This window comes from Phalacrocorax carbo, chromosome 3 (genome assembly GCF_963921805.1).
Source record: "Phalacrocorax carbo chromosome 3, bPhaCar2.1, whole genome shotgun sequence".
Taxonomy (NCBI): domain Eukaryota; kingdom Metazoa; phylum Chordata; class Aves; order Suliformes; family Phalacrocoracidae; genus Phalacrocorax; species Phalacrocorax carbo.
In genome coordinates this window covers 97,364,930-97,385,738 of record NC_087515.1, presented here as the reverse complement: position 1 = coordinate 97,385,738, position 20,809 = coordinate 97,364,930, and the positions used below count along the sequence as shown (strand labels likewise).

Below are 20,809 nucleotides of genomic sequence, written 5' to 3'. Positions count from 1 at the left end.
TGCTACATCATGGCAGTTGGTTGAAGTGGCAGTCAAGCCCATGGAGCTCCTTTGAGAACACGGATTTTGAGAAATTATTGGTGTCCAAAAAGAAGCAAAAAGGTGAAACATGACAGCTTCAGAATCTTTCAGTATAAAATCCATGATTCTCTGATATAATTATTCTGTCATCAGAGTCTACTATTCTGTCTTCTCTTTAACAGGATGAACTTTGTTATAATGACTTTAATATTTAATATTATAATAGCTTTAATATTTAATATCTTGGCTGTGTTTAGAATTTATCATACCTTTTTCTCAGTAAAGTAGGTTCTGATATTCATTTTGTTTTTCTGGTACAGATTAAAGAGCACCTCGCCAAGGGACAGAGGATGTTGGCTGGTGATGGCATGTCCCAAGTAACCAAGACACTACTGGATTTAACTCAGAGGAAAAATTTTTATGCAGGGGACCTTCTGATTTCTGTGGAAATTCTCAGAAATGTTACAGACACATTTAAAAGAGCAAGTTATATCCCTGCATCTGATGGGGTGCAGGTAAGAGAAACATTGTAAGGGTGTTTATAATAAAATTTATGTCAGCATACTGAATGTCACCTATTTGTCCCACTGAAGAAATTAAATCTTCTGAATCATAGACATAAACATTGTTCACATTAAACTAAGATACAAATGTAAAATAGGAAAAGACTCAGCTACATTTAATGAGCCAATTAACAAAAACAACATGGCAGGTGAAAAATGTAAAATTCTTTCTTTGTAACATTTATTTCAGTATCTTTCTCTTGAGGTTTGGTTTGATTGATAGTGATGTGTTGGTATTTTTTTGCTCTAAGCAATTCAGTTTGTTTGTTCTAGTTCACTTCAGTTCAAAATCTATCCACAGTGTTTAGTTATGTAATTCTGGCATTGCTTCTTCAGTTCAAATAAATAAGCTCATTAAAAGTACACAGCAGTGATGGATAGTACATTTGATAGGAATTTTCTATTTCATGTGTTAGATCAACTCTTCTTGTGCAAGAGGCCAATTAAAATACTGTCAGAGCTAAAAACCCTATAATTATTTCTACATAGTGGACTGCACAGCTCATTGTGCAATGTCCATTAAAATAAATATTTCAGAGGACATTTAGATCAGAATATTGGTTTCATCTATATCTGAGAATTTTAGACACTTTTCAAAGACTGTAGATAAACTGAAAAAGAATACTAAGAGGTAGAGTTATATATTATTTATGAAAAAGAGAATTTCATGCTCATTCACAAATTACTAACAAAGTTATTAATGCAGGTCATGTGTACGTATTTGTTTGTGTAAAGATAAACATAGATTACAAATACACTTTGGAATAAATGCATGCTGATAAATGGAGGTATCTTGGAAAAGACAATTATTCCAGAGTTAGGTTTTCAAGAGCTTGCTACTATATTTTAAGTTTTCTTGGTTTTCTATGCACAAAGAAAAATGAGCTTCCATAAGAAAACCAACATTTCTTGTCTTAGTCTGTCAGCAGCTGAAAGTAATATATTCTGAGCAATGCTTTTCAAAAAGTATTTTGGCTGGACAATAATATTTTTTTAATCGAATCAGAATCAGTATCTTCTCCTATTTTCATCAAGTTTTGCTATTAAACAGGGTGTTATTTACTGCAAATTTTTCATGCATTCAACAACCTGATAGCCCAATGTGATTTCTTCATGGTTCGCAGGCGCTACAGAAATTTTTGATAGAACCAACCCTGAGAAACTGTTTGGCACAAGTGATTTTGTTCATAGGCGTAGCAGACCAGGTCATTTGCAGTTTACATACATTAGAGAGAATTTGATTCTTTTCCCACTAATGACAGTGCCAAAAGTTCTGTTCACTTCAGCAATGTAGAGCTGTTTCCAAAATCTATAATATTCTGGCAGAACTTGGCAAAATGATTAGTACTATTTTAATAATTTTTGCTTAATCATTTTGAAGTGAAGAAATGAGAAAAGACAAAATTTTTTAAGCCATATTGTGAAGGAAATAAGGAAGGACTTCTCAAATGAAAGAAATAACTATATTTCAGTATTTAGATGCCTAAATATCAAAAGCTCTTAAATCCCAGCTGAAAAAAAAAAAACACAACACTGAAACTCAAAGAAAAAAAAAGTAAAAAACAAGTTTAACAAATTTCAAGCTAGTGTAAAATCCAAAACCCAACGCATAGTGTTCAGAAAAGTAAGTGACATTAGAATTAAGCATATGTTTTGCACAGGGGATATATTAAGCAATGTTCCTGTTACTGACTTCTGATGATATAAAATGAAATCCTGGCTCAGTAACATCAGTTTAAATTTTGATGTTTATTTCTGAGGAACCAGGATTTTCCCATATGGAAAGATATGACAAATGCTACTATACTCTGGAGGACTGTATTTAATTTTTATTTTCACTATCATACATTTTCATACTTTCTAGTCCATTATCAAAGCAAGTGAAAAAAAGGTGAAAATGAAATTAATTTGCACAAAACCACCAAGATTATTCTTTCTGGGGAAGCTCTGTGTGGTGTTCTAACTCTATCTTTGCACTACATAAAGAGTAGAATTTCTTAGGTGCTGGGTTTTTGTTTTAAAGAAGTTCTCCGAAAAGCATGAGTGAGGTTTAAAACCCCTGAAAGCCATAATTAATCATTTTGCCTGATGTCAGAAAAGTAGATTATGAATTATGGGTAACAGTATTTTTAAAGGTCCATACAAAAACAACACTTCCACTTCCATTAAAACTGAGAAAGGAAGAGTGTATATTTCTGATTATATTTGTTTCTTATACATTCCATCCATCTGGATAGTCCCTCAACTGCCTAAAACCTCTGACTTATATCCCGTATTAATACTCATGAATAGTGCAAAAGATGTAATGTAGAGACTCCATAACAAAAAGAGTGAACAAAAAAATTAAATCAAATTTGAAAATTCCAGGCTAATTACTCAAAACAAAGATGCCACTGCCTGACGTGCTGCATAGAAAATGCCACTTGTTTAGGCAGACAGGTACAAAGAGCAAAACAAAGCTTCTAAAGCATGCATGTGTACTGCCAAGTTATTTATTATATGACTCTCTTTATTTTTGCATATTTTAACCTTTTTTTGCAACAATATTTACGTATACATTACATATATGGTCTCAGGAAGAAAAATAACCATGTGTGAGGAAGTTAAACAATATGGAAGGTATTTCAGTCACTGTTTTCAGTGACTGAAAACAGCAGCAGAAATAGCAGATGACAAGAGTCATACAATTATTCTACAAGCAAGGTTTTCCTCTTCATATGGGAATTACTTTAAAATACACTCTGTAGGTACACTGAAGCCATGAGATAGCCACTGTGCTATTACTTGATAAGACAGATTCTACCTGAAAGATAATTCCATTTTAAAAAAGCATAATATAAGCAACATTTTGGAACACTTTGCAGAACTGGCCTAAGAGTGCTTGAACTACCTTCTCAGGACAGGATGTCAGGAAAGGAGCTACCTTTCAGGACAGGATGGCAAAGTGAGTTGTACAATCCCCTGATCTAGCGACCAACAGGAAACAAGGTTTCTCCCCAAAGAAGTTAGAGCAGTATAATCCCATTCATATTAGCTGCAAGGACCATTGCTGTCAGTCAGGGATTAAAAGGATTGCCCAGTGCCTTTTTCCCCCTACTTTCCTCCTCCCACACACGCAGTCCCTATGCTGAAGTCCAAAAAGTGGAGGTGACTTAAGGCTATCCAGTAATTCCTCCTGGGGAGGAATTCTTCTGTAGCTGTATAAAAGGATTTATGACAGCTTTATGCCTGCAGCGAGGTCAAAGAATTTGGACTGGAACAGAGAGCTGCAGCCATTGTATTACAGAAGAAAAAGATTGAAAGGAAGAAAATTAAATTAGGAAAACATAATTGTCCATTCCTGACTGTAGCTGGCATTATCCTCAAAAAAGCCTGGGCAAAAATAAAGGACTTCAAAATTTGGCTCTGGCTATCACAACGTTTTCTATAGTGGCCAGTTCAGTAATACATAAGCCCTGCCATGAAAGGAAGGAGCTTGATTCTACAAGAAGGTCCAGTGTTTACTGCAGTAATACCACCAGATCACATCCATAACCCTTCTAAAATTTAGCCTTCATACCTGCCAATCATTTTACTATTGGGCAATGTTGTTTCTTGCAGCATTAATGCAAGGAACAAGAGAACAGTCAAAGTAGGTGAAAGATATTTTAACCCCTATTCCCCTGTTACATTTTTGGAGTGCATCTAATATCTATTCATTATTGAAGCAGCAAAGCCATTTAATCATTTCTGCTTAATTCACAAAGCACCAGTATTGCTGACTGAAAAATCTTCATACATCTCAGCCTCCACTGCTACCATAAATATGACATCAACCAGGGATAGAAATAGAGAAAAAAAGAGATCTCAAGAAGCAAGATATTCTTGTCACTAGTTCATATACATCATTTATGGTTTATTGGCAAGTACAAAGTATATATTAAATCCGTTATTGCTCATCTTTTGTTTGTGCTTGAGTCTGGGATTATTTATAAGCTTTTCCACATATATTTCTTTTAATTATTGATCATTTTAATGCTTTCGTGTAACTAAAGTAAACATAAAATTTAATGAACATAACATTATTAGCAAAACCATGTAATTTATAATCTGCAAGAAACATTTATATCTCCTGAGTGTTTTTCAGGCAATCTAGGCTACTCTCAGATAGATCTCATTACACGGACATGGATACTTTTGCAATTAAAGCTTAGGCTGTTTCTGCAGGGCAATCAGTGGCTGCAATGTAGTGTAAAACTAGCTTTGAACCAGCTCCTTAGTATGATAAATTATCCCACACTGAGCTCCATGCTGCTGCAGCTAGACTGCTGCTGACACCCTGACATGTTAAAGTTAGCTAAAATTTCTGTTCACCACGTCTCCACAGTATTACACTTGGAAGAGTGCAGAACTGTCATGCCTTAAAAAGTGTTTTCCTCAGGCAAAATCCCCCTATGGCTGACTACCTAGTAGAACTCTCTGCAAAATGTGTAATGTCCTACTGTAGATGTGGTTATAGTGCCATAAAACTGCTTTGGCCAGTATAGTTTATTTTACTTGGGGGACCAATAAGCTGTACATTTTTCCTAGCCGAAGTTGCATTTATGCAATTTGGAATTGCCAACCTGGTTAAACTGGCAAATCCTTTGTAATCAATACTAAACGTAACTCTCTTCATTATGCTTTATTTTGCTACTGAATACCTGAAAGAGATTAAATATATTCTTGGTATATAAGCAATACATAGCTACATTTTTCTCTTCTCATCTTCAGCTTGACTGGAAATTTCCCTTCTGTATCACTGCAAATTGGATCAAACCATGAGAACATTTTTCTTGTATGTCCTGTCTTTAATCCCCATCATCCTGTCCCAATGCATACTTGCCATTTTTACAGGAGCTTGCTGAGCCATTTCCTTTCTTTTCATTAAGTCTTGTGTTACTGAAGCTTATGGATATTTTGCTACTGACTTCAGTGAGAGAAGAATCATGCTCTCATTAATGTACAGGATTATTTTGCCCAAGTTCACCAAAGTGTCAGTCACCTCTATATTAAATTTGCCAAGTTAAAGCAAATTTTATGGTTAGTATAATTAACTTCCTAATGGTCAGGCAAAGATGCATCCTCTCACTTCAAGTAGTCAGTGTTAGGATGAGATTAAACTGGTAAAATTTTTTTTATGTAAAAATAGTTTTCATGTAAAAATAGTTTTCACAAGTTTAATTCAATTTTGTATCCTACAATGTTTTACTTATATGATTGTGAGACACCTAAAATGTCCGTGATAACTCATATGTTGAAATTAATGGCTTTTCAAGCACAGCCACAGTATCCATAGTACACTAAGATTGGAAGTTTTTTCTGCTCTCATTTCACTGTGCAGTCAAGTGCTTTGTACTTTCGTTAATAGTGAGTTAAAGTTAGTTCTTACTTAAACCTTATTTAAGCCCTATTTATGCCCCCAAAATGGCTAAGAAGTAAGTGCAGGTGAGGGAACGACCATTAGGCCGAGTTCCAACAGGGTCCCATGGTTGGCATTCCACTGAAAGATTTTTTAAGAGGTTGCAAGGATGTTAATTTCAGCTAAGGTCTGTGGAAAATACATGTATCTTTTATGAAAGAAGAGATAAATTATAATTGACAGGCTGTAGACAAAATTGACATTCTGCACAAAAAGTGATACAGAGCTGAGAACAGACTCTACTCAAATTCTTAGCTTTTAAAGATGAAGTTGGGAATACAAATTGGTAGAGAGAGAAGACAAAATCAGAAAGTAAAGTTCTCCACAAAGACTTTGAAGAGTGGTTTTTTAAATGTGTAATTTAAAAGCTAAATGCGCTGGCTTTTAGCTGTTTTTTCCTTATAGTTAAATGAATAGGAGAATCAGATAAAGACATTAAAAGATTAAGGTCAAAGAAACAGAAATTAATTATTCCTTTTCCCTTGAAATTACTAAAAGGACAGAGGCAAATGTGGCTTTTTAAAAGTAAGATGCACCTGGTTTCATACAGCATTTACCAATGAAAAACCATTTTATGCCCTATTTATGGTCATTAAGGATCGTTATCATGTTTTGAATAGAAACTAGTGGCCTGGTGTTCTCTTAGTGCACTTTATTTGCAAAATATATAGTTGTCTAGTTTCTGGAATGCGAGTAATTTGAAAATAGAACCCCATCACATTTAGAAGTTTAACAAGTTTAAAATGGTTCTTATTTTATACGAAGCAGTAGCATGGAACCTGATTCTGTGGCCAGAAATGAACAATTAATCATAAAATATATGTGCCCCTTTATCAGTCTAATACATTATTTTGTTAGCTCATCTCTTCCTGTGATAGAAAATAGGCTGCAGAACTGGATCTGTGATAGAGAAAGGAAAGCTTTCATGATGTGAACTTGAGGATATGACGGTTTATGTTATTGGAAGTCATTTTACTTTGTCTTTTATTTAATTGATTTTCAGAACTTCTTTCAAATCATCAGTAACCTCTTAGATGAAGAAAACAAAGAGAAATGGGAAGATGCACAGCAGGTAAGATTTGCATTTTCTAACTCATCAATTAAAAAAATTCAAAACTATGCATATTATCACATTCTCTGCATCAGGAGCCACACCTTATTTCAGTAAGTCATGACAAAGTAGAATGTATGGTTTCAAAAGTCAGGTTAGACATACACCCTGCTGTAGGTGAAAGGAAATCCTAAGTGAGACCATATTTTGGAAATAACCGATCCTTTTCAAAAACGAGTAATTCCAGGACCCTTTGGCTAATTCCTTGTATTAAAATTATATTAAGAATATAAGGCCCTTCTCTTGATAAACAGATTTCCATTGCATTCCATGGGATTATTCATTACGTCTTTCCTTTTGATGTTGTAATCAAGTACATACGAAAGCTGAAAAATGCTACTAAAGGCTAGCTGCAATCATGCTTTTATTAAACAGAACACATTGGAAATCACCTAAACTACTCACACGACACCACCAAACAACTTAGAGAAATTTAAACAGTAGACCATTTTTAAAAGGTTGTATTTAGGACACCAGTTGTGACCCCTAAGACTGACAACTTCAGGACTAAGTCAGATATTATGATAGCACTAGTAAAGCACTAGTAGTCTAACAAAAATCATTAACTTATAATAAAAGAGTTTAAAATTCAAATGAAAACATTTTTTTTGCTTGGATACAAATATTTCTTACATGCTTACACCAAGAACATTATAGGACCATATTAATATTTATATTCAGGAACATGACCATAGAACTATCAAATTTATTTGGATACAAATCACAGTGACAATGGGGATGAACTCATACTTTTGTACAGAGTAAAAATTATGGAGCTAGTCAAAGGCAGGGAAACATGTCTATATGAAGAATAATTAAACAAAGCAAGATATTTCAGTACGAAAAAGACTCAACTGCGTTAATGTGCAATAGAAGCTTTTAAAGTCAAGAGTGGATTGGAAAATGTGTTGTAGAAATGATTAATCTATTCACTTGTGCTTCTTGTAAAATAACTAAAGGATATCAAATAGTGGCAGATTCAGAATGAATAGTAGGAGATACTTTTTCGACAGAAAGTCAGGTTGCAAAACTTCTTGCCGCTGAAAGTACACAAGTTAAAAAGTAAATAGACAAATTAATGAAGGAAAAGTCAGTATAGGATCATTCATGGAAAGATCCCATTTTTGCTTAAGGAAGTCCTTTGGCAAAAAAGTGCTAAAGGCTGGACAGGAATTCCAAAAGAAGTATCATTCTGTGCAAGCCCCTTTATACTCTTCCTTAAACATTTGCTATTTGCCACTGTCAAAGGCATGAAAATGGCTTACATAGATCTTTGGTCTGTTCTTGTGCGGTCATTGCCACTGTGTTATATAGATACTTGAAATTTGTTCACTTTTAATGTGGTTCTTAATAAATCACTAGGTATTTGAAGGTCTTTGAAGCTATTTAAGTAAGTTCATCTTTATAATATGACTAAGAAAGGGAATATCAGGACTTTTTGCTTCCAATTCAAACCTTGCAGCAAATATTTGATGCTGCAGCTGACCCATTGTAATTTACTCAGGAATCATATTTTTCATTTGTTGTTCTTCTGTTCCTCTGTGTACAAAAATAGACAAAGCATGTAATTTTCCTTAGTGGTGGTGGATGGAATCAGCAAAATCACATGCATGTGGGCAGTTTCCATAAACAGCACAAAGATTAGGGAACCAGTATTAAGGGAGGCAGTCACGGCTCCAAGCCTGACACTATTCAAGAAGCGCTTGGACAATGTCCTCAGAGATATGGTGTAAATTTGGGGTTGTCCTGTGCAGGGACAGGAGTTGGACTTGATGATGATTGTGGGTCCCTTTCAACTCAGGATATTTTATGATTTTATGATTCTATGAACTATTTTAGCCCCACTAATGAACAGCCAGGATTCCACTCCCTATGTTACCAGCCTTGTCTTCTCCTACCTCCATCCTTCCTGCTTACTCATGCTGTGTCCACCATCTGTCCCATGAAGATCAGGGGGTGAGAACACCTAAGAGAAAATGGTGAGAATGTGGAGGTAAAAGAGGAGACAACAAATCTCCAGTTGTCTCCCCTCACTGCTGCTGGTAGAAGAAATGGTGTTGAAAAAGGGAAAGGAGACAAGTTATTTCCACTTTTCTGTAGCTCCTTCTCTCTACCTGGTAATTCATTGTCTCGCAGACATGGGTACAGCACTGGTAGGCGGGCAGGAACCCAAGCAAGCACCAAGATGAGCTGAACATAAGAGTAGCGGGGCCACAGCTGCCTGGTGACAAAGCTAGGGAATTCACTAAATGGTCTTGTTACTTTCCTGGGAAGTTACACAAGCAGTCTCGAAGAAACTACTGAAGCTCTTCATACCGGCTAGGGAGTGTCAGCTAGACTCCTAAGTGCTCCCAAGATTCCTTTTTTTCTTTCACTATTGAAAAAGAAGCTTTCCTATACAAAATATTATTTTCTATCATATTTTGGATAAAACACTGAAAAGTTATGGATAAATATAAATGGATTTTAAAACAGAAACAATATTATTTGAAATTACTACATCCTATGCAAAGCCTTTTTTAGTTTTATGTCAAAATCAAGGTAGGCATTGAACTTGAAAAGTATGTATGTGCACAAGTCATTATGTGCTATGAATACAATCTTGTGCAAACACTATTGATTCACTAAAAAAGAGTAAAGGTGATTCTGTTTCCAGTTCAGCCACTCAGCTGATTATTTTTTTTTTTTTGGTAATGAACAGTGCAAACCAAGGGGCAGTCTAACCAACCTTTTTTTTTTTTTTTTGCCAGCTTGCATGGTTTTCTTGAACTCCACAGCTACTGTTAGCATAGATCTCTTAGCCTGTTCCCTGGATACTTTGCTGGAAAAAAAATCTTACTGTCAGCAGATTGCTGACTTTCTATCCAGTATACAGCTGCAATGCCTCAGCACATCCTTTTCTCTAGATTAAATGCTAGCAGTTGATACCATTAATTACAGGTTATATAGCATTCAGATAAGCAGCACTCACTTTAATACTTGCCTTTTGTTAAGAGCTGATGTAAAGCACTGCATGAAGGAAACCACTTCAAGTCCACAATGCGTAAGTTTATACTGGTGTTTCAAAACACAGGAGCTATTCTGCATATTCTTCATCACCATCTGCTGGCATCCTATTGATTAACCAGTACTTCAGCTATATAAAGATAAAGAGTACCTCTATAAGGCTGACTGTTCAATAGTTTCTGCTGAAGTTATTACTATAAAATTTTATGTTCAAGAACTAGGGTGAAAAAATCTTTTCACTGAAATTTATCCTTGGTACATAATAGCTGGGCGTGTGTGCTATGAATGAGATGGATGCAAAAACCACATTTACTACCTCAGTAACTCATCATTAGGGAAATGGAAGTTAAGTCTCCTTCACCTGAAGCAGCATTTGCAACCTGGTATGATCATAAATGTGACAACAAATTCTTCATAAAAATGGTATTGCTGCCCTGCCTTTTATAAAAAGATCCATGTAGAAAACAAAGCACATTGTGAAATTCTCTATCCTGAGCTGAGCGGCTATGGATCCAGATAGATAAAGCAAGATGAAGATAGAGCACAACGTGCTGGAATTTATAGTCTCTATAGGCATTTTTTAGAGTCTGTAGTCCAGATAGTGGAAAGAATGGTTTGAATGTTGCTCATAAAGTAAAATTTGGACATCTCACTGATACGAAGGAAAAAGCACTGTGAACAGATCATCCATTCTTTTTCTATTGCAAAATACTGTTTTACTGAAAATTGTCCTGTTCATAACAGGGCATAATAAGCAAAAATGATTTTTTTTTTTTAATGTAGGTGATAAAAGCAGAATTTTTAAGCTTATTAATAATGGTTTTGACCTTTAATGCTGTTTTGGTGATGCATCATTACTGTTGAATATAACACTTTCTAATATTTTTGTGATCATAGTAGCTTAGAGCTTTGCAGATAAATTATATTTCTTGGAAATGTGCAAGTCCTTACCATTTTGAAAGTCATATTGAGAGGCGGCATTAGCAATGCAAAGGCTGCTGCAATTTATTTTACTTGACTGTGTCCTGTTTTGGGCTGCCCAGTACAAGACATAGATGTAATGGAATGAGCCCAGCGAAGAGCTGTGAAGATGTTTAGGGGACTGGAGCATCTGATATGCAAGGAGAGGCTGAAAGAGCTGATGCTATTTTGCTTGGAAAAAAGAAACCTCAGCGGGGATCCTGTCAATGTTAAAAAATCCTGAGAGGGGCCAGTAAAGAAGATTGAGCCAAACTCTTCTCAGTGGTGACCAGTGACAGGAAAAGAAACAAGGAGCAAAAATTAAAATACAGCAAATTCCATTTAAATATATGAAAAACCTTCTCACAGTCAGAGTCACTGACTTCTAGAACATGTTGCACAGGCAGGCTCTGGGGTCTGCATCCTGGGAGATGTTCAAAATCCAACTGGATGTGGTCCTGGGCAACCTGCTAGAGCTGATCTTGCTCTGAGCAGGGGTTGAAATAGAAGATCTCTAGAGGCCCCTTCCAGCATCAGCTATTCAATGATTCTACTGCTCCACATCAGCAATGAAAATAGTATTACCAGTAGGAATTTATATTACTTAAATATTGATTAAAGCAACAATGGGTTATCAAGCTGGAGAGGCCATGGTAAGATTTGCATTCAGTTGCTTGTGTCAATAGCTCTGAAGTTATTGAAGGTACCTTCCAGAAGAAGAAGGAGTATTTTAATTAGAGTTATCCTGAAATATTAAGTGCTTTAACCATTAATGAAACTAACGGCCAGTAAAATTTTTTTGGTAAGTGCAGTGACTTAGAGCAGACATTCCACGGTTCCAGTACCAAGCTGATTTCATGTAGCTTTATGAGTCTGTTCACATGAGGATCTAGTGACAAAACAGTTCTTTTACAGTGACAAAAAATGTTCAGGATTGAAACATGGGAAAAGCAGTTTGATTGTCAAGTCTCACACTTCATTTGATGGCTTTTAGATTTTATTTAAATTTGCTGCTGTAGAGATTTTTATATTATAGTTAATGGCATGTCTGACCTTCCTTTGTTAGATCTATCCAGGCTCGGTGGAGTTAATGCAGGTGATTGAAGATTTTATACACATTGTTGGAATGGGAATGATGGACTTTCAGAATTCATACCTAATGACTGGAAATGTAGGTAAGAAATAGGAATTTTTTAAATCAAATTTATGCTCTATTGAAAATCAGAAATTGCAAGTATGTACTATAGAGTTGCTGCTTCTATCACAATTCAGACTTGGCTGCTGCTCCTCCTCCAGATTATCTTTGTTGCATGCTTATCTCCTCTCTGGTTTAACATACTCGCTATACCTTACACGTTGGACTTCTCCATAATCATATCTCAAGATCTAAATGCAAAGTTTCAGACTCTAGCTAAGAAAACACTCATCAGAATACTATGAACTGTAGGTATGTGTTAGAGCATTTCCAGGAAATACAGTGTTTCAAATGGTAATTTAAAAAATCGTGTTAATTAAGGTAATAATGATATACTTAATAGCTTGAGAAATGTTAATTTTGCTGATATTATCTCTTTTAATATACTGTTCTTCCAAAGATCTGCCTTTGCACAGGTTATGGTGTGATAGTAATCAGCATACACATCTAAGCAATAATAATTTAAAAAATCTATTAGTTGCCAAAATAATTTAAACCTTTGGTTTCTTACATCAGGTTTTTTCTATATGTGACAGTATCGAAATTTTATTCAGATTTATTTTTCAAACTTTGTTTTCTGCACTGGAGAGTTGCCAAGCAATATAATCAAATAATAACAAACATCAAATAAGATTCTTAGAAATTGAATTCCAGTTATGAGTAGCCATAAATGCTTCTGAAATATGGCAGCATTTTATTAAAAATTCAACAAAAATATTAGTTTGAAAAGCTGCTTTCTAAGCATTTTGTCTTTACTTTGTATCTTCCTTATTCAGTTAAATTTCTATAGCTGCACTTTTATAATGCCAAGGAAGTATTAGGTAGTTGTATGTAATGAACAAATTCAAAATATATGTTTGTCTGATAACAAATCTTCTGGTGTCAATCCATTCTTTCAGATTTTCAGTTAGAAACTTCCTGCACCTATATGCCAGTCAGTTCTTCAGCAAGTCATTAGAATTAGTTAGAAAATATGGTTATTTAGGAATTAGTTGGCAGAATAAAGCAGGGAAATTGTTGGAATGTCCCTACTGAAAATCTGATTTGCTGTGCAATAATAAATATTTATTATTGTTGTCCAGTTCATATTTAGATTGACGTGACTGTAAACACTAGCAGCTGTAAGGCACAACCTTGTAATGCTGACATGTCAAAGAACTCACCAAAAAGGACTCTGGCAGTCTTAAAATGTTTAAAACATTGCAGTAGGCAGTATGTAGAACTTCAGCTTCTAACCAGTGATTTATTATTTCTGTTGTTTACTGTTTGCACTGTAGTACCACCTAAAGTTCCTTCCAGTTGTCAGTTCTCCATTATGGTAAATCCTGCACAAATTTATAAAGACAGTATCTTTCTTGAAATGCTTGTTCAATAGTATTTTTATGACAAAATAAAGAGAGAAGCTTTTTCAAAGGGCACAGCCCGTGCTACTTGCCATGTTATATGGCATTCCAATCTGTTTGTCCTCTGAAAAATGTTAAAAAAACCACTGGAAAATGTTTTAAGAAGATGCATTCAAATAATCTGTGTCTCTACATACTTATGGCTTCAGATGGGAAACAGCAACAACTTTCCAACTGAATCAGAAACGGCGCTGTGCACTGGCTAGTCTAGATAACTGCATAATCTTAACAGTCTTTCTTTTGATTATCTTTCTCTTCCCACATATAAGATATTTTTAGGCACTCAGGAGTAGGTCTGTTCTTAACTATATAACCTTCAAAGGAACAGAAAGAAACTGAGAAGAGTAAAATGAATGTATAGGTTCATTCTGACTGCCTAGCTCTCTGCCTTGACATATTAGCGTGAGTTTATCCTCTCTTTGCTTGGTCAACCATCAAAAAGGACAGAGTCACTGCTGTGCAACTCACTGACCAGAATACTTGAGTGCAGGTGACACAGTGAGATGGGGACTGATGGTTGTTATCAGCAAGGAGTAATTTCTTATTTTCACAAACAAGGAAGGAATGTATCTGGGATAATTCAGTTTCAGTCCATTTATTCTCAGGGGGTTGATGTAACTGTGTCTGGCTGTGTACTTGGAACTTAGGGAAAATTTATGTTGATCTCAGCTGAGACAAATGAACTACACAGTTGCTGTTTTGTTGTCTTAGCATTAATTCTGCTGTACCAAGAAGAGTTAAAAATGTGTGAGGTCTTGTTTATAATTTGTAATAATATTCCTGCAATTTAAGTCAGCAAACACATTCCATGCAGGAAGCAGATATGTGCAGAAAGGAGGCCTAGCTTTTATATATTAATCTTTAAACAGAATTATCCAATAGTTGTTCTGTAGTTATTTGCCATGAAATATTCCCTCAGCACCTTCAGGTATTTTAAATGCCTTTTGCTGTATATGAGAGAAAGGATTCAGTACTCATGAACCGCTGCTTCTTGCCAGTTCTGTAGCAAATTTAACAGTATTGCACAGAGTTCTTGGTTTCCCCCTACTAATTTCAGTTTACGAGTTCATTTCTAATTGAGTGGCACTGTAGTGGTCCATACACAATTTGAACGTCTAATTGTGTTTAGCAGATATGCTAATCTCCTGAGATCCTCCACAGATGGAATTTTATTTTCTCTTTCTTTTAAGACACAGAAGCAAGTAACTGTGGCTTAACAAGTTACTACACAACAGACATGCTGCAATGACCATTCATTGCACATTCTCAGCTCATGGCACATGGGAAGTGATGAAAGCTACCTTAACTATATGGTAGGCTATACCAAGCCACATTATTACAGATCTGGAAGTAACTAAGAAGGTCCATAAGGACAGTTGCCATGCCACTGTTAGCTTTTCAATGTGGTGGCTTTTAACTAAAATTTTTCATTGCTTCTGAACAAAACACCAGAGACTGGTTCCAAATCCAGATGATCCAATATCTGTGCTTTGGGGTTTATTTAGGAAGCTCAGTAAAATCAAATGCATTGCCATTAATGCAAGGCCCCTCTCCTCTGAGCTCTTCTCTCAAGGAGAGAGAATACGCTATGAAAAACTTAACAAATGTAAAAACAACAATTTGCTTTGATCACGCATGGCTGGGACAGATGGTATTTATTTTATTTGTGTGCTCTCAGTTCTATATTATATTCCTTTAATGATTAGGTGAGATAAAAGCCTCTGATAGGAGGTGGAAATCTCCTTCCACATTCTGCTCCTTCTCTTCCTCCTCCTCCTCCTTCTCCTCCTCAGGACCAGCTGAGCAGGCACAGGAGAAGGATAGTGTGAAAAAAACAGGAGCTTTTGCTACCACACAGAGTTCCTGAATTAGCTGAAAGCACAGACCCACCTGCAAGGGTACAACATGCAGTGGGAGAAAAGCTTTTAAACCATATTACCATTCTGTGTTAACTACTTGCTTTCAGTTTTCTCTGTTTTAAAATGTGAGATCTTGATTTTAAATCAAAGAATTAATTTTGGCTTTTAATAGCCTTTTGAAGATCCACCTTAAGGGCTTTGGCTGATTGGGAGTCCCACTGCAGTAAGCGATTAAGATTTCTGAAGAAAGGTACAAAAAGGTGGCTGAGCTGCTATCAAGAGATATTAATTATTTAATTTGAAAAAATTGCCAGACTGGAGTGCCACAAGCATAACTGTCTTTAAAGGTATAGGTGGAATGTGTAACTAGAAATAGGGAGCATTATTAAGAGATACACATTTCTATGGCAGATTAGGATTCTTTTGTAAAGGAAATTTTTCCCTCTGCTGTTAAATAAATTTCCTTAAGAGCAGTAGCCAAAAAACAGTTAAGAGAGACTCTTTTGTCAAAAATAAAGCTTACATCTCTTAGAAGATATTAATGAAAAGTCCAAATAATCTTGAAGTGCAGTGTGTAGTCATGGATGTTATTTGGAACTGACAGAAAATAAACAGAATTTTCAGCATGAGAAAAGACACTTCTTGTTAATGTTAATTTTATGAATACTGATGTTTGAGTGATCAGTAATGCTCTAAAATATGCAGATATCAAAGTTATTTAGATTAGTCAAAGACAGAAAAAACTTAAGATCTCCAGGGGGTGTTGCAAAATGGAAAGAAGAGGATATCCACTGGAAGATTAAATTCAGTGTTGAAAGAGCACTTAGGAGGGAGTAGTTCAAACCATACATAATGTAGGAACCTAAAAAAACCCCAAAAAATATCAGTAAAATCCCATGGTCACTTTTCAGCAGAGCTCAGAAAAAAGAACAGCATTAGGGTGCTAAAAGAGCAGTCTAAAGAAAATAGATTTTTTTAAATTTTCAGAAGCTATCACTTGCAATGCTCTTTTCAATTGAGATTATATGGTTGGGATTCATTTTACTTACTTTAAGCATCACAAACTTTGCCCTAAACTTCCCTTATAGTCAAGGGAAACTACTGCTCAGGAGAGCAATTAATACAATCTCAGACATCTAAACTAAGAACATCGGTTGCCTTTGGGAAGTTCTTCCACTGGCTACAAAGACAGCCTAGTCACTAGCTTAGGCTTGAATGGTTCATGTCATCTAAAGCAAAGAGGAATGCTACTTTGAGAAAATGAAACCTTTGAACACAGAGGGGTTCAGAGATGCATGATAAAAAAAATAACAGATTGAGAACTGGAATGATTAGAATAGGTATTTGAGAACAGATTGTTAAAAGGGACTAGATGTACACAACTGAAAAGTGAATGAAAAGAGAAACTAGGCTGACATCTCTGTTTAATCTTGCTCACAGGAAAAACAAAGATTCTTAATGGAACTGTACACTAGCACATTTAATTCTGAATGAGCATGAGGTCAAGGTCTTAAGAGGAATAAAATAAAAACAAGTAGACATCTACGTGGTGAATGCAGCTAGATAGGATGTTATATGAAAAACCAAAGGGGTGTAAGCCATACATCCATGCATAAATCAACTTCTAACTAACAGTCTGTTATCTCCTACCTTTGCATACTTTCTTGTTCCCCCTTTGATCTACCATTCCATGTTCACATCCATGAAATTTGTACCAAAAGGTTAAATAATCCTGTAGGTTTATGGAGTGTATCTTAAAATTTTCTAGTCCTAGCTACAGATATCTAGAAATGTTAGTGACCAAAGGAGCCTTCAGAACATGTACCTACTCTAGCTATGAGACACAAGCAATGGCACACCTCCTGAGCTTTGGGAATCCTAGAAAGTGAGCAAGTTGGATTTCTGTCTGTTACTCTGGGTTCATTCACCTTTTCCTGAGATAAGATTTTTAGGTCTTGTATATTGTAGATCCTGTTCATACTCTCTAGAAACCTCTCCACATTATATGGTTCATTTACTTATCCTAATGGCATCGGCCTAGCCTGCTTATCTTTTTTGTATCAGAGTTACTGATGTGTATCTTAAATGCAGCACTCAAGATCCTCTGACTCATATCTCATAAATATCTTACTGGCCTAAAATATACCAAGAGACTGAATTGGTTTTAACATTTGAAAGGGTCTTTTTCAAATATATTAAAGAATTCCTGGAGTATTTATATTCTATTCAGATTTCTAACTAGCTTTTGTATAACTAGTAAAATACACATCAAAGTAAGCATTATTTAGCTAACAATTTTTGTAATATTTTATTTCATAATTTTGCTATATAGACTTTTAGCAGTTCCTGTTGTCTAGCATCCCATTTCTTCTCAAAACAGCCTAAAAGTGTCAATGCCCGTCATCTTCCCATTTCAGGCTAGGATCTGGCTTTTACAGCTGTTTCTGTAAACATGAATCAAAAAGGACCAAATGCAGGCTTGAGATCTGTCCCGCAGTTGCCCATACTGTTTAATTCCTGGCACATGCCCAGACGATGTCAAGGCATGGTTCAGGGGATAGTCCAGGTGAGAAAACAGTCCTGCTAGGCATAATTAGTGCTTTTCTCATTGCATTGTGGTGCATAGTTGGTCACACTCCATTCTTGGATAGCAAGCATGGTGGTCAGAACAGTTATAAGTTCTGCCTTCTCCTCCCTGATCTTTTCATTCATTACTTTAGCTACTGGTCCTAATCCTCTTTTTTCACACTGAGATGAAGCCCACATACCCCAAACCTGTACACTGTTGGTGGAGCAGATGCTCTGTTATGTGAAAGCGGGCATCTGTCACATTTCTTTCTTCACTCCTCAAAAAATCCTTCAACTCCCAAGATTCACACACAGCCGGTGTCACTCTCCTCTTTCCCCATTCTTCGTTTGTTCAAACCATATGTAACAGTCTTCTGGTGGCTAAAGGCTACCAAAAAAAGACAGTTTTCAGAGAAAAATAGACAAAATAATATGAAAACTACAGAGAAAGGTCAACTGGAAATTTTTTATACCCTTATATACTTCTGCTCCATATATATTCATATTATTTCCTTTGCAGCAGCCTCAGCAATTCCTTGATCAGATCAATATGTTGGCTTTCAGAAGACTCAAGCTTTCTCCACTGATTAAAGGGGAAAAACTTCATGCACACTTTGAAGGTCTAGCTCATTGCAGCATCTGACTTAGTGTCTGAAGTAAATGATCGAGAGCTTGTGTGTCTTTCTCAATATCAAATAAGCTTATTAAATGATTCACGTTCCCTGAAAACTTAGCTGTGAAAAGTGCATAAAAGAGTAGATTATTTTTCTCTTTTCTAAAAGTGCATACTCAGCGATCCTGAGGAAATACAGCTTTCAGTTACTTAAGATTAAAAATTACTAATATCAAGGGAATATCTGTATAAAACTTTATCAAACAATCTTCACAAATATGGATAAAAATCTAAATTAATTCTATAACTATATTCTAATAGTAATAGTTATAAATCAGTAGTTATTTTTGTATATATGATTTATTAGTTATCCTTAAAGGTAAAGACACATAAACTAACCATTCAGTATTTTTAAATGGGTGCTATAGGAAACTATATATATACACACACATATTTATAGAAAAGATATTTCCCTGTTTCCCTTCACCACCTTATATTAAGTAAGATACAGTGGGGTAAAAGGTTCTAAAGAAATGGAAACTATAATACATGGAGGCATCCAGGCTTCAGTCTAATTAAAAAACAATGCCTCTGCCTGAAACAGAAAGTACTGCCTACAGCCCATTTGTGGAAATAGCCTTTTACAGCATTTAAGTATATGTATCTTAGATTCTTGTATCATTCCTAAATCTCTACCTCTGTAAACTCCTTTCTGAATCATTCTGTTTATAGGCCCCTTTTTAAATGAGCAGTTAAAAGCTGGTGTTTTCTAAAAGAATCATCTGTTTTATAACAGGCTATTTTTTAACAGGTTGTCATGGTTTGACCCCAGCTGGCAACTAAGCCCCACACAGGCACTCTCTCGCTTCCCCCCTAGTGGGATGGCAGATAGAATCAGAAGAGTAAAAGCGAGAAAAATCATGGGTTGAGATAAAGACAGTTTAACAGGTAAAGCAAAAGCCACACTCACAAGCAAAACAAGGAATTCATTCACTACTTCCCATAGGCAGGCAGGTGTTCAGCCATCTTCAGGCAAGTAGGGCTCCATCACAGATAATAGTTACTTAGGGACCACAAACACCATCACTCCAAACATCCACCCCCTTTCCTTCTTCTTCACCCAGCTTTATATACTGAGCATGATGTCATATGGTGTGGGATATCCATTTGGCCAGCTGGGCTGCTGTCCCAGCTGTGACCCTCCCAACTCATTGTGCACCCCCAGCCTCCTCGCTGGTGGGGTGGGGTGGGGTGAGGTGAGGTGAGGTGAGGTGAGAAGCAGAAAAGGCCTTGACTCTGTGTGAGCACTGCTCAACAGTAATGAAAACATCCCTGTATTATCAACACTGTTTCCAGCACAAATCTAAAATACAGCCCCATACTAGCTACTATGAAGAAAATTAACTCTATCCCAGCCAAAACAGGCACACAGGTGCACTTAAGTGTTGCCCATAGAAATTAAATCTCTGAATTTATTTACTACTTTGCCTTGGAAAGCTGCATCTTCACGTGATTCCCAACAATTTCCGAATAGAATGAGGCTTAAGGGGATAGAAATTAAGAGTCTGTGGTGGTAACTTTGAGTTAATGAAGTAAATGCACGCCCAAGAGAGTATTATAATTTCATATTAAAGTAGTGCCAAGAGGCAACAATCATATTCAGTGAAGTAGTGTCAAGATATTCCAGACAATATGGTCCTCCCCTTACACAGGGGAGGCACCGAAGTGTAACAGTCCAATAAGAAGATGCAATTCTGCACAGACTGATGACTCACTCTGGGAGTTCGTGTCCCTGTAAGGCAGTCACCACAAAAGTATCCAGCCACCATCTGGTGGTACATCAGCTAGAGATGGTCAGCTAGAGATGGTGTGGCTAAGTGCTGCAAACAGCAAAGTTCACCCTCAGTTTTAATTAATTCTACAGGGTTTTGATACTCACTCACTGCTGAAAATGAAAGAAGGAAAATTAAATAGAATTAAAACCCCACAAAATATAAATTAGTTAAAATCGGGGAGGGAGGGGGGGGGGAAGGAATCATACTTTCAGCTGATAAAAACCAGCAAAACTCA

At 36.0% G+C, this 20,809-nt stretch overlaps 1 protein-coding gene across 3 annotated transcripts in view; it reads left to right on the top strand.

Moving 5' to 3' along the window:
- ADGRB3 (adhesion G protein-coupled receptor B3) overlaps window positions 1-20,809 on the top strand; it is a 462,905-nt gene that overhangs the window by 222,687 nt on the left and 219,409 nt on the right. For all 3 annotated transcript variants that reach the window (XM_064447845.1, XM_064447844.1, XM_064447843.1), the window contains exons 10-12: window positions 342-536; window positions 7,028-7,096; window positions 12,168-12,276. In XM_064447845.1, the coding sequence (XP_064303915.1) occupies window positions 342-536; window positions 7,028-7,096; window positions 12,168-12,276 (373 nt within the window). The remainder of the gene's footprint in view (window positions 1-341; window positions 537-7,027; window positions 7,097-12,167; window positions 12,277-20,809) is intronic.